Source organism: Gopherus evgoodei, chromosome 1, assembly GCF_007399415.2.
Source record: "Gopherus evgoodei ecotype Sinaloan lineage chromosome 1, rGopEvg1_v1.p, whole genome shotgun sequence".
Classification (NCBI taxonomy): domain Eukaryota; kingdom Metazoa; phylum Chordata; order Testudines; family Testudinidae; genus Gopherus; species Gopherus evgoodei.
Genome location: NC_044322.1, coordinates 6,711,035 through 6,725,150, shown reverse-complemented (window position 1 = coordinate 6,725,150; position 14,116 = coordinate 6,711,035). Strand labels below are relative to the sequence as shown.

At 49.8% G+C, this 14,116-nt stretch overlaps 1 protein-coding gene across 3 annotated transcripts in view; it reads left to right on the top strand.

Annotated features, from left to right (window-relative positions):
• The first annotated feature begins 2,324 nt into the window (after nt 1-2,324).
• The window catches only part of PLEKHB1 (pleckstrin homology domain containing B1), a 36,654-nt gene continuing 24,862 nt past the window's right edge, over nt 2,325-14,116 (top strand). The window contains exons 1-3 of one of the 3 annotated variants that reach the window (XM_030557164.1): nt 2,325-2,428; nt 3,745-3,804; nt 6,575-6,727. In XM_030557164.1, coding sequence (XP_030413024.1) covers nt 3,768-3,804; nt 6,575-6,727 — 190 coding nt within the window. In that variant the 5' untranslated portion in view covers nt 2,325-2,428; nt 3,745-3,767. Of the gene's footprint in view, nt 2,494-2,535; nt 2,697-3,744; nt 3,805-6,574; nt 6,728-14,116 lie in introns of those variants that run through there. The other 2 variants (XM_030557145.1, XM_030557153.1) reach the window with 2 other exon arrangements.

Genomic DNA, 14,116 nt, shown 5'->3' with positions numbered 1-14,116 from the left:
CCCCCAAGATTTGAAAGTATCTTGTCCTCTGCTTGGTCCTCTGCTCAGGTGTCAGCCAGGTTCACTGAACTTGTTAATCCTTTACAGGTAAAAGAGACATTAACCCTTAACTATCTGTTTATGACAGTCATGAAATTCCACCCCCACCCTACAATGTGGAGAGAGGTGTGCACACTTCTTTCCCCCACAGTTAGAAATTACAGCAACTGGGTTTAATAATAAATAAAACATTTTATTAGCTATAAAACATAGCTTTTAAGCGGTAAGTAAAAGTAAAAGAGATAACAAATAGAACAGAACAGATTACTAAGCAAATGAAATCAAACATGCAAACTAAGCTAAGTATCAGGACATAGATGTGTTAGTCTGTATCCACAAAAACAACGAGTCCAGTGGCATTTTAAAGACTAACAGATTTATTTGGGCATAAGCTTATGCCCAATAAGCTTATGCCCAAATAAATCTGTTAAACTAAGCTAGTTTCGCTAAAGAAATTGGTTACAAATAGCATTTCTCACCCTAGATATTTTGCAGGCAGTTGTCAAAGTTTCTGTGGTTCAGAGTTCCAGTTATATTTCTTTTCAGACTGGACTCCTGTCTCAGTATGAACTCCCCCCTGCCTTCCCTTCAGGTGGTTTTAGCAGTTTTTCTTCTTGGACTGACAGGCCATGGAGAGGAGGAGTCCTATTTGCCTTCCTCCCCACCCTTAAATAGGATTTCCATAAGGCAGGAATCCTTTGTTTCCCAAACTTAACCCCCCTCCCTTACAGTAGAAAATTACAAGAAGTCCCAGGTAATGTTAAGCATCAGGTGACAAGACCACCTGACACAGTGTCCATGAGTCAGTGGCAGTATGGAGGGTCCACAGGAGGGCCAAGCTTTTCACAGTCCATTGTCCTTGCTGATGGGCTTGTCTGGTTTTTCCATTGTTGTACCTGAAGTATTAGCAGTAGGGATCACCCAAAGTAGCATAGTTGAAATACAGATACATAGTCAATATTCTTAACTGCAGATACAGAAATGATACAGGCATACAAATTGGATAATTGCATTCAGCAAATCATAACCTTTCCAACGATATCTCACAAGACCCATCTTGCGTAATGTATATCTCAGTTATGTCAAAGTCATATCAGATGCATATTTTCATAAGGAATGTGGATTGGAATGTCACAGGAGGGGCTATGGAAATGCTCACTGCAGCTCTGCACCTGGTCACCAGCTACTGGCACCTTAGCGTGCAGAGCTGTCTGAGACAGCAATAACTTGAGACCCTGGAGTAGGGTCTCAGCCTTTATTTGCAGACAGGCTTCTTGTTAACTGGTAGGACAGGTTCTGTCTTAAGGCCCCCCTGTCCCAGGATGTAATTTGTGCAAACACAGCCCGGGTACACCATAGCCTCAATAGGCAGCCACAGCTAAGAGCAGTGCACGCTTGCTCCTAAGCATGTCCCACATCTTCAGCACCGCCCGCTAGGAATTTCTTCCCAAGTCCCAGCCCATTCTACCTGGCGGCGTGATATTGTCCCATTGGCGGGAGCCCCAGAACTTGGGACATTCAAAGCCAGATCAGACGAAAGCACTGGGAAATATACAGTGGGAAACAATCCTGCCCAGGCCTGAGTGATGCTCTGTGTGTGTGTGTGTGTGTCTGCCCCACGTTCATCCTAGTGGCATGGTGGCCTGCCTGGCCTTTCCCATCTCTAGCGGCAGTGAGTGATCCTACGTCTCAACACACAGAGCTCACTGCCCTGGCTTAGGCTGCAGCGGTGCCTTTCCGTGCAGCGGGTCACCCTGGGGTCACGGCTGGTCTCCCCTCCCCAAAGCCTTAAGCAGGGGACAAACCCTGTGCGTGCAAGTGTCTGTTTCTTTCCTGTGATCGCCTCCTAAGCCGAACGAGGCCACCTGACCAGCCCGGCCTCTCTGCTAATTAAACTGAAGGGAGACTAAAAATAGCACAGGCTGCGCAGAAGGGTCCCCGGCTGAGGCTGCCCAGGTCCATGCCCACCGCAGCCCTGCACAGGAGGCTTTGATACAACCCTGTTCCTCTGCAAGCCACCCAATCAGAGCTTGCAGAGGGGCCAAAGACAGCAAGCCCCGCCGCTGGCTGTCTGAACAAAGGCACCTGCCTCCCCTTCTGCCAGACCAGCTCCGGCCGCAGCCAGCCTGCAAAACAAACCCCCAGCCTGCTGGAATGAACGGGAGCGGCCCCTTTGCATCCTGGGGGCTGTAGTTCCGGCCCGGCTCACCCTGCCCAGGCAGGCATCGGGCTGCAAAATACAACTCCCAGCGTGCTGTGCGATCCGAACTCCCACGGGGTGTGTGTGTGCGCGTTCCTGCCGCGCGGGGGGCACCCGGCTGGCCCGCGCGTCACAGAGGCGGGGGTTCTAGCAGCGGCGGGCGCGTGGCGGGGTCCTGCATAGTCCCAGGTAAAGGATGCGCAGAGCTGGGTGCTGCGGGGTCAGGGCGTGTGCGCCATGCTGCTGTGCTGGCTGTAAGTTCGCCCGGCTGGCTTGGGGTTGGTTTGGCAACAGCAGGTGGGGGCGAGGGCTTCGCAGGCGGGCTGACTGTGCGCAGGAGTTTCCGATGCCCGTGAATTTCCACGGCGGCAGCTGCTCGCTGTCAACACGAGTGGTCCTGTGAAAATTGCAGATAAGAGAGATGCCTGAGCTGTTTCCACCCGAGGACAGTTAACAGGTGATGTGTCTCGAGGGGAGGTAGGCAACATCCAGGCGCTGGCCAGGGGTATGGTTTAGAGAGGTGCGTGGCTGTATTGTATAGCTGTGTGAGGATACCCTCATGCACAGGTGTGAATATAGGTGTATAATACAACTGGTGGGTAGTTTATGAATACTGCATATTTGTCCATAAACACTGAAATAGGTGACACTACTCTCTTCATGTGTTCATAGATTGGCTCTCTGTTTGTATGTAATATACATATATATGTAAGTTAGTAAAATCTCTTATTTACCCCTCCAAAAAGACTGAAAATGTATTGTGCCTTGCTACTCTTGACTTAAAAGAAGTGGCTGTATTCCTGTTACTCCCCACTGTTTGGCTGTTGCATTTGTCAGGGTGGTTAAGCACTGGAACAGATTGCCTAAGGAGGTTGTGGACTCTGTCATTGTCTAACCTGTTCTTAAAAACCTCCAAACACCTGTCAGGGATGGGTTAGCTAGTTATTACATAATCCTGCCATGAGTGCAAGGGACTGGATTAGGTGACCTCTCAAGGCCCCTTTCCAGTCCTACACTTCTATGATTTGTTTGCGCTAATGGGTTTTTTAAACTCTAGTAAGAACTAATTTTCATCCATTTGCAACACTTGTTTGTTTTTTGCCAATCAGTCACTGTGGAAAGTTACCAAAGCCTTTGGGAGTTGTTGCCTGTGTTTGCAGGTATATTCTGGATTTCTCCACTTACGTGTACAGGAGAGCTGCTAATCCCTAAATCCCAATATGATTAATGCTGTAAAGAAAGGTAGCTGGAGTTTTTTTCCCCCTCCTCAATTCATATCACACAGATAATTATATACTGCATCTATTTGACCCAGACTAGCTCTTAAATTTAGAACTCAAAATACTTTCTTTTAAAAGTTGCTAGGGGAAGCCTGCATGTGGGAAACCCAGTAGTTAAGGCGAGTAGCTTTGGGAAAAGCTGCTGTGTTTATTGAGATGATGACGACAGACCCCAGTGTGGTTATTTATTTTAACTCTGTGCCTTTAATGTTCCTGCCTTGATAGGTTTGGAAAGGCCTTTTAAAGCAATGGCGCTGATGAAGAGTGGCTGGCTTTGGAGACAGAGTAAGTCCAGTCTGTAATTTAGCTGTGTCATGCCCAAAAGATCTCTCTCTATTTGGGAAGGGAGGGGTGCACCGGGCTGGCTTCTCATAGCTGTGTCCTTGTTGTTGAGGGTATTCGGGGACAGCTTTTTTCTTCCCACGCTTTGGGTAGCTGGCTGATGTGCTTATTGCATGCACAGCCTGGATCCCCAGTGCTTAAACATTTCATGTTTCATAGATTCTAGGGTCAGAAGGGACCAATGTGATCATCTAGTCCGACCCCCTGTGCAAAGCAGGCCACAGAATCCTACCCATCCACTTCTACAACAAACCCCTGACCTATGTCCGAGTTATTGAAGTCCTCAAATTGTGGTTTGAAGACCTCAAGCTGCAGAGAATCCACCAGCAAGTGACCCATGCCCCACACTGCAGGGGAAGGCGAAAAACCTCCAGGGCCTCTGCCAATCTGCCCTGGAGGAAAATTCCTTCCCGACCCCAAATATGGTGATCAGCTAAACCCTGAGCATGTGGGCAAGACTCACCAGCCAGCACTCAGAAAAGAATTCGGTTAACCCACTGGCTACGGCATAGTGTTTTTGCCTCGGGGACTGGCCTCTTGGAGTTGCCCTAAAGCGTGTAAGAACCTGACAGCAGACAATCCTGTCTCTGATGATAGAGATCTACTAAAGTGTATGCTCTAGTTCAGGGGTCCCCAATGCGGTGCCCGCAGGTGCCATGGCGACTAAGTGTGCCCGCGTACTGGCCCGTGGATGAGCATCGCTTGTCGGCAGCATTTCAGTGGATGCTTGTCCATCGCCACGGTCCTCCCTGGCTTGTTTTCTGGTGCCCACCAGGCAAAAAAGGTTGGGGACTGCTGCTCTAGTTCAATAACAAGTTACTGGGCTCAGTGTGAGAATTACTGAGTGTAGCTGGTCTGTGTTATGCAAAACAGGCTAGATGGCCCCATCTGGCCTTACAAATCTAGGTTGTCTTTCTGTTTGAGAAAACCCAGGACATGTGACTTCCAGTACTGTGCTATGCTTCCTGAATAGCAGTGCCCTGGTAATGACATGAAGGCTATACCTGGCATGCCATTCTGCTCCTGTCACACCACTTCCAGTTGCTCTGGGCCTGGGAATTACTGCAATAGCACAAGGCTGGCACAAGCTATTGGCATTGTTGACATTACTTCCATGGTAACGTTCTGTGGGTCAAATTTTGTCCCCTTATTCGCACTTGGTGAGGAGTCCTTCTCCTAAGTCAGTCAGTGAGACTACTCTGGCAAGTAATTCGTCACCCAGGTGAGGCAAGGGTAGGGCTAAGTGTGTGACCAATTTGCTGCAATTGCTCATTTGGGGACTACTTTATTTTTAAAGCTGTCACTGGGGGCCGTAATTAGAACTCTTTGGCCTTCCCTATTTGAACTCTTTTGGGCTGGATTCTCCACTGCTCTCGCTTTGTGCAGTCGCTCGCCACTGGGTGTGGAATACAGCCATTCTGATCTGACATCACCTTCCATTCACTTTTCCCGGGTGTCAACCACTACCCAAGGGGCAAAGCAGAGGAGAATCAGACCCCCAGTGCCCCCAGTTACTCTAGGGGCTTTACATGGAGAAACAATGATGAACAGGGCTGTGTGCCAAAGAGCTTTCAGTAAATCAGACATGAGGAAAAAAGACAAAAAGGCTCGCTAGCGAACCTGACTGTATACAGAAAGTATAAGGAGCCTGCTTACTCCCTGTGCAAGCTGTCTACTCTACAGCATCGGACCCTACATAGGAGCCAGAGCAACACAGCTGCTCCCCTCCTCCTCAGATGGGCAGGAAGTGGAAAGCCAAAGCTTACCCCCCTCTCCCATGATGCCATGCGAGCAGAGCTGAGCCAGAATGAAGGGGGCAGTGAGTTGTGCCATCAAAAGGGCTGAGACATCTGATTTTGCCCATGTAGCCAGGGGGAAGCAAGGACAGAATTGTGACTTTGCGGGTAAGCCTACACTTCGAGCTGGCCAGGTACTTTCCAGCTCAAGGAGATGTACGTGTGCTTGCTCTGAGTGTGCTACAGATAAAAGCAGAGCTATGGAGAGTGAGCAGCGGGATGGCCAACCCGATTGTAATCCTGTCCAAGGTCTGCTGTTACGCACTTAGGACAGCTTGCCCCTCCCACAGCTTGTGCTGCCATGACTATGCTGCCATTTTTTAGCACGGTAGCTTGATCAGATTTAGCACAGGTATGTCTCCTCGAGCTGGAAATAACACCTCCAGCTACCATGTAGACATGCCCTGAGAAGCACTATCCCTGCTCTGCTATTGCGACGCTGCCCGTTGCCTCCAAAGGGATCAGGTAGGAGACAAATTTAAGATCCCAAGCCTGCTTTCGCCATGCAGTTCTCCTCACAACTGTCTGTATGTTTATGTTTATCAGACTGGCCTTTGCTTTGGGCTGTTGTTTTCTGCTTTAAAGCAAGACCTGTGCTCCCCACTCAGCAACTCAAGCTGGGTGTCTGGTCTGTGTCTCCAGTAAGACAAGCCTTTCGTATGTCAAAACCTACATGGGGGAGAAGAACACCCCAAACTAAAAAGGCTTTTTAATTTAGCAACCAAAGGCAGAATGAGATCTAGTGGCTGGAAGCTGAAGTCAGCAAAGCTCTCCTTGTTTCAGTGTGTGTGGCAGTGAGAGCAAGAGGTTAGATGCTTTGCCCCATCAGCAGCCCTGCAGGAGGAACGTACTATTATGTGGATGGCAGACGTCTATCTGGATTTTGCCCTCACCCTCCTTCCTCCTGGCTACTGCAGGTTCCATTTTGCGACGCTGGAAAAGGAACTGGTTTGTTCTGTGGCTAGATGGTGGCCTTGTATATTACCAGGATGAGACCCAGCGTGACCTGGAGGGCAGGATCCACATCAAATTCAACTGCCGGGACATAAAGACTGGCCGCGAATGCAGAGGTGAGCGAATGCCTCTGGGGCACCTCGCGCTTTCTACATCCTTGCTTCCGCAGCATCTAAGATGTTGAGAGAACTGTTCTCTGGGGCTCCCAGACAGCGTCTGATTTGTGCATGCTGTCTGTCTTTGTAGTGTGCTGCTAGGGTAGGGACTCTGTTTAATATGGAGCTGAGCATTCTGGTGCTCTTTGGTAAATGATACTACTGCTTCATTTTGCCATCGATTACACTGCCCTTTACAAAAAGTGGCAAGTATCCTCGTCTTTCACTGTACAAATGGGGAAACTGAGGCACAGACATGCAGTGGTGAGGTCACGCTGAGTTAGTGGCAGAACCGGGATTTAGCACCCAGCTCTGACTCTCAGTGCAATGCTCTACCCGCTGGACTGTGCTGCCTTTCATGTTCACACTCAGTGTCGTGGCTTTGTTAGACTTGCTTGATTTGAAGGGATGCTGTAATAAAAATAAACTCGCCGTTTCATGCGTCTGTTCTGGGGTTCTGTCCTCCCTCTTACGGCTCACCATGCCCCTGCCCTAGTTGTGACCTTCCTGACTGCACCATGTGCTCTGGCTGTGAGGTGATTCATAGGGATGCTCTGCAGATTTGTTTAGCTGGCAGTGAGTGTCTTCTGCTTGCCATGTCTTACATGTGTCGCCTACTCTCCCACTTCTAGAGGACCAGAGCTCATTGGGGCCTTCTAAACCAAAGTATCCTTAACAGGATGGCTGTGTGCTGCCTCCATTATCCAAACACGTCCCCCATCTCTGGAACCTGTGCCTTCCTTTGGGGTTAATCATGCATGAGCTTTCCAATGTGCTGCCCACTCCACGCGATGGAGGTATTCAATGCGGGCAAGACTGAGTTGTCTGGGTCCCTTCTTAGAAAGAGAGAAAAGCCCCCTAATAATGACCAAAAGATACAACTTCACAGTTCTATGCAGATGCAACTTCAAAAGCACCTCACATGTCAAACTTCCTTCATTTCAGAGATGGCAGAGCCCAGGCAAACCCAAGCCAAGGTTCTGAACCTCAGTTTCCTGACATTCATTTTGGTCTTATTCCCCCAATCCACAGAGAAAGCAACAGTCTCTTCTCCAAAACTCCGGTGTCCACAGGTCTCCCACGACAAGACCATTCCATGAGGGAATGTAGAGAACACCAATGATTAGGCAGCTGGACTGACGGCTGGCTCGCTTGTTACCTTGGTGACTAAGTGAGACCCTGCTTATTGCTTGAAGTGAGATGTTGAGCTTGTGAATGACCTGTTCCTTCTGTTGTTGATGTGGAACCTGCACTCTTGATTATAATAGACGCTACATGAATCAGAAAATGTGTCTGAATATGTGTCTGAGTACTACATAATGAATACACAAGCCCAGGGCAGTGGAATATACTCTACACAGATGTGGGCCCGTTTTTCTTTTGGGTGAGGAGGGAGATTCTCTCTCTCTCGCTCTCTTCCTTGGTTTGCATTTTGTTGTTGTTCTGGTGACTCAATACATGGTACTGTATTGAGTCAGCAAGTTGCATTATCCCTCAGGCAGTTGGAACAAAGGACATTCCTATGGCACAAAGCTCCTTTCTTATGCTTCTAATCACAATAACAACGCTGCATTTCTATAGAGCCCTCTCTCTCGGAGCTCAAAGTGCTTGATTATGGAGAGGCGAGAGTTTTTCTTTCCTTTCCATAGGTCAGGTTGTTGGTAGATTCCATTTTAAAGCCCTGTTTTAGATCTCGTATCACTTTTTGGCTTGGCAAATCAGTTTGGCCTGAAAATTACCACATTTAGTCCGAGGTTTCTGCCAAGTCTGATGAAAATATATCAAACCAGGTGTGGATAACAGGTCACCAACAAGTGGAAATTTTTACTTCCCCCTAGTTTATCATCTCCTTGCTCATATGGTTTGCTATTTCCCTTCCAAATTCCACAATCAGTCCAGGCCATTAACTGACAGATTTACAAAATTCCAAAAGTACACATCATCTACATATCCACCAATATTATCCTAAATGAGTGTTATACACTTTTCCCAATGAACTATAAGCACAGCAAGAAATGGCAGGAATAAACAGTTATCCAAAAACTGCTGGTTGCTAAAGTATTAACCGATATTGCCCAATTAACAATAATTCTTTTATTTAAAATTTGATTTTGGAGTGTTAAAGATAGCAAAAATAATGTAAAAAAAGACCTCTCAAACAACCTAAAACAAAATTTCCCAACATTTCACAGGTCAGAGTTAAGGTTGTTGTGTTGTGATTAAATGTTGTTTTTTTTTAATTGTTTGTTTATATTATATGGGCAGTGTAGGATTAGAGATGTCTCCTTAATTGTTCAGTTCCTTGTCTTTTAAGTGCTTGGGTTATTCAAACTACTTGTTTTGGGGCATGCCAAGTCATCAGTGGGAGACGATGTATTCCTGCATGACATTTGTTCACAGCCTTGCTCCTCGGAGGTTGGACTATACGGCAACAAGAGAACACAGGTGATGCTGTGAGTCTGACGTTGTCATTGGATACGATGGACAGCAACAATTGGTGATATGTGTCTTCCTCTGGGTTCATGGCTGTACCTGCCAGTGCTCATGGTATCCTCAAGGAGCCCTGGAGCTAAGACGGCTGCCACTTCTTATCTGTGCAGTCCTGTCCCCAGCTGCACCTACATTCCATACATCATAACCTGAGGAGAAGGGGACCAACAAACTAATCTTCTGCAAGTCTTTCCTTTGTGCTGCTGTTTGGCTGAACCATGCTGTCTCTATACTGATCTGGGGTTGTTGATGGCTTCTTTGCCATTCATCCTTCAGTGGCTAGAGCAGGGGACAGGGCCTCAGCATCCTTGGAGCCCAGTTAGTCCATCACTTGCTTGTGTTCAACTTCCGTTGTGGGCATGCAGCTAGCAGGAAGACTAGTGAATTAAGAAGCACATTTCCCAAGGAATGCTGCTGTGTGGTCAGCGATCACGTGGGCCAACAGCTTCAGTGGTGCGATAAAATTGCCAGGAACAGACACGAGCTGAACATCCAGCCAGATCATTTTAAGTACCCAGTAAGAGATCAATCTGGGTGGTGCTTGCTCAGCAAAGAGGCCACATCCCTTTTGGAATTTGCCTTGATGATGATGAACTAGGAGGATGACTAGGTGTCTGGGTTTTAGTCATGGCTCTCCCACAGGCTTCCTATGTGACCTTGGGCAAGTCACTTTCTCTGTGCCTCGGTTCCCCGTCTGTAACAACATGATGATGTGTCTGCCCCACGCAGAAGTGGTGAGATTTAATTCATTGATGTAGGCAAGTTCGCTTTGAGACCCTGAAATGAAAGATGCTACAGAAAGGCAAACTGTGTCCTGGGGTTGCTTCTTTCAAAACAGTGCTGTATTACAATGGGTCTGTAAGTGTAAACAGTGTGACATCAGACTCCCTTAGGAATGGCTAAGGGAGCTGGTGTAATGTAGGAGCTGATGGAAAGGCTTGCAACTCTCGTTTCCTGGCTCAAACCTTTCCCAGGCTGTTAGCGAGTGAAAGCTTTTTGCTAGCCAGTATAAACTGGAGTTGATGCGCTTCGTGGGGCAGGTATCCACATCCCATCCTTAGCAAGGAAGGAGTGGCTGGGCTATGGAACCACTCCCTTGTTCAAGAGATTGTCACGGGTATGACAGTGGCACCCAAACTGGGCTGGATCTCTCCTGTTCCCAGCTCTCGCCTGTTCCCTGGTATAACCTGTTGCAGAGGGGGAAGGATGGTGGCCTTGCAGTTAAGGCGCTGGACTGGGAACTCTGGTGATTAGGGTTCTATTCCCAGCCCAGACTTCTCTGGCAAGTCACTTAGGCCTTGGCTACACTGGCGCTTTACAGCGCTGCAACTTTCTCGCTCAGGGGTGTGAAAAAACACCCCCCTGAGCACAGCAAGTTACGGCGCTGCAAAGCGCCAGTGTAAGCAGTGCCTCAGCGCTGGGAGCGCGGCTCTCAGCGCTGTAAGCTAATCCCCATGGGGAGGTGGAGTACCTGCAGTGCTGGGAGAGCTCTCTCCCAGCGCTGGCGCCGCGACCACACTCGCACTTCAAAGCGCTGCTGCGGGAGCGCTCCCATGGCAGCGCTTTGGAGTTTCGAGTGTAGCCAAGCCCTCAGCCCTTTCCTCAGTTGTCACTGGGCCCCCCAGCTCAAGGAGAAGGCATGGCCAGGGACTGTTGGAAGGCAGCTGCGGGTAATTAGAGGACTCAATCTCTAGTGCTGGCAGCCAGCCCCAAAGCTGACTTTACTGATACTCTGCTCTAGGGTTAAGGAGCACACAATGGTCAATGTCTCCAGCAGAGCGTGACAGACCTTGCTGGCTGCTTGTTGCAAGCTTCCTCCTGCAGCAGTGCCCTGCCCTGCGGTCACCAGCCCATTTGACTTCGCATTAACGCTCTTCCTCAGTCTTTTTGTTTGCCCTTTGCCTTCCGAGGCGGAGATCACGTGGCCGAGCGGCTTCCATCCCTCCTGGGCTGGGGTAGGCTCGTCGGCAGCAATCGGGAGTCCCAGCTGGCTAAACCTTCTGGGTAGTAGATTGCAGCCGACCTCATGGGGAAGTGCAACTCCACCTGACTATGCACGGGGAACTCTCTCCTCTTGGATTAGTCCACTCCGAGTGGTCCCCTCCAGACTGGAGATGATGCTTTGAGACCAGCACTCCCAGCGCTCTGCGCCTGACCAGCAGCTCAGGGAGCGGCTCCTCCCTGGGCAGCAGAACGCCTCCTTGCAGTGCTGCTGTTATCCTTTGTTCTAGGGAGCGGAGCGGCTGCTGTCACTTGGAGCTTCCCAGTCTGCCTTCTCACTCCCGGCGTAGCTGTGCTACCGGGGCTCTGGGATCAGGGCTGGAGAGCAGCGTGCGTACGCAGAGGATGCCTCTGTCTGTGTTGTTTCCCTAGTTGGCAGGTCTCCCCGGTTTCCAGGGCCTCTGGAGGACAAGGGGAGGCGAAGGGAAGCTTTCCTAGTGGTGGTGCCTTGTGAAGCCAGGGAATGTTCACTCCCATCCTGAGGGAGGGGCCCCTTAGGCAGAACTGCCCAGAAGGTGGTTCTCAACCTGCAGCCTGTGGGCCTCTTGCAGCCCAGTCAGCACACACAGCTCCGGCCCATGTGACATCCTCAGGGCCATACAGGTAGTATTGAGTGTGGCCCACAATGGTAAATAAGTTGAGATCCACTGACCCGGGGAGCTGGGAGAGCTCAGGCCTAGCTCTGAAGTTCAAGCCCATCCTGCATTGGGGAGCGCTGCAGCGGTTCTGGTCCCGTGCCATCTGGGTAGTACCTGAGCCCATGGAAACACCTACTGGGACATGCCACAGTGCCAGCTTGACAGCCCCAGAGACAGCAGCCTGAGCTTCCCCCTTGTGCCCCCTGCTGATATGGCTCAGCCCTGATCTGGCAGCCCTTGGCTCCTCTCTGCTGGAGAGGACAGAGGTTGTGTGAGTGGCTCATTCTACAGTCTTTCCTGCCCACCAGATTCTGGACTAGGACCGCCAGCCTCGTTTTCCCCAGAGGGCTCTTGGGCAGCCTGTGAGGGAGAATGAATTACGTCTGCCGTGTGTTTTGCTGGGAGGCAGCATGGCCAGGAAACTGAGCTGGGACTCGGGAGAGCTGGATTCTAGTCCCAGCTCTGCCACTCACCTGCTTAGTGACCTTGGGCAAGTCACTTCCCCACTCCATGCCTCAGTTTCTCCATCTGTAAAATGAGGATTATGCTACTGACCCTGCTGTATAAAGTGTTTTGAGATCGAGTGAAAGTCTATATTATGATTATTATTATTTATTATTATTGAGTGGGATGGGAAGGGCTAGCTGACTGGCTCTGTCCAGAAAGGCTGGGTTTCTTTCTGGGTTAGGTGTCCATCCTGTCATATTAACCTAATTACTAGAGTCTGCGATTGTGATGCTATTACTGGCAGGCTCTCTGAGATTGCTGATCCATGGCTAGATATTTCCTGCTGCATCACTGGCTCCACCATCGCCATGCATGAGAAGGCACGGCTGCCTTGCGGGGAGATGATGGCAGGGCTGGATGAAGTCGTAGGGGCCCTGTATGGACTTGCCTAGGCCCCAGCTCTGACCTCCTAGGATGACATGGTTAGAATCTCCAGGCACTTTTTAAATGAGAGTGGTTTTGTTTGTAGCTCCCATGGTTGCAAAGAAAACATTGAAAACAAGACCTGTGTGTGAGTGATCAGGTGACATCTGCCTGAGTCTGTAGAGAGCCTCAGTCAGTAAATCTGAGAGGTGCAAATTGCCTCCGTCATCCCTGTGACGTGTTATATTTGAAGCCTGCTGCTCTAGCAGCCCCTGCCTGGAAGAGGCACAGGGGAGGGGCTTGCTGCCAGTCCCATGGCGTCTCTGCTGGTCTGGTATCAAATAAGATTAGGATTTTGTCACGATTATTTTTAGTAAAAGTCACGCAAAGGTCACGGGCAATAGACAAAAATGTGTGGGAGCCCTGACTCGCCTGACTTTTAGTAAAAATAGCTGGATGGGGAGGAATGAGACTGGGATCTCCACGGGGGGACTGACAGCCCCAGCCCCTCTGCCACGGGGAGCACAGCCCCGGCTCCAGATCCTGCTGAAGCCATGGGGAGGGGGCGCACAGTCTGGCTTTACTGCTGACAGCTGAAGCCAAAGTCATGGAGGTCCGGTAACATCGCAGAATCCCAGACTTCCCTCACCTCCATAACTAAATCGTACCCTCAGATAGCAGAAAGGGTCCCCTGTGCCCAGAGGGGTGGGCGGACCACTCCCTTCTCCAGGACAGACCCATGCCCACTTGAATAAAGGGAGGGGTAAGGCTTGCCCACAATGGAGTGACAATGAACCCTGAGCACATAGCTCTTATGTGACACCCCAAAGTCAATAAGGTTATAGTTCGGGGGAGCTTGGCCATGTCGTGGGCGTGTGGCTGAGGAGGTCTTTACATGGGGCTGCGACTAGGGACTTGGAGTGCCTGGATTCTGAGGGGAAGGAGGTGGTGTGTGTGTGCTCCCGAGCATGCATGCATTCACACATGTTTCAGGTTGCTAGCTGCACCCCTGCCCTGACTCCTCTGACATGCTGATTCTCATAGACTTTAAGGTCAGAAGGGACCATTGTGCAGGAGATCAGACTAGAAGATCACAATGCAGGCCACAAAATCTCACCCACCCACTCCTGTAACAAACCCCTAACTTATGTCCGAGTTATTGAAGTCCTCAAATTGTGGTTTGAAGACCTAAAGCTGCAGAGAATTCTCCAGCAAGTGACCCGTGCCCCATGCTGCAGAGGAAGGCAAAAAACCTCCAGGGCCTCTGCCAATCTGCCCTGGAGGAAAATTCCTTCCCGACACCAAATATGGGGATCAATTAAACCCTGAGCATGTGGGCAAGACTGACCAG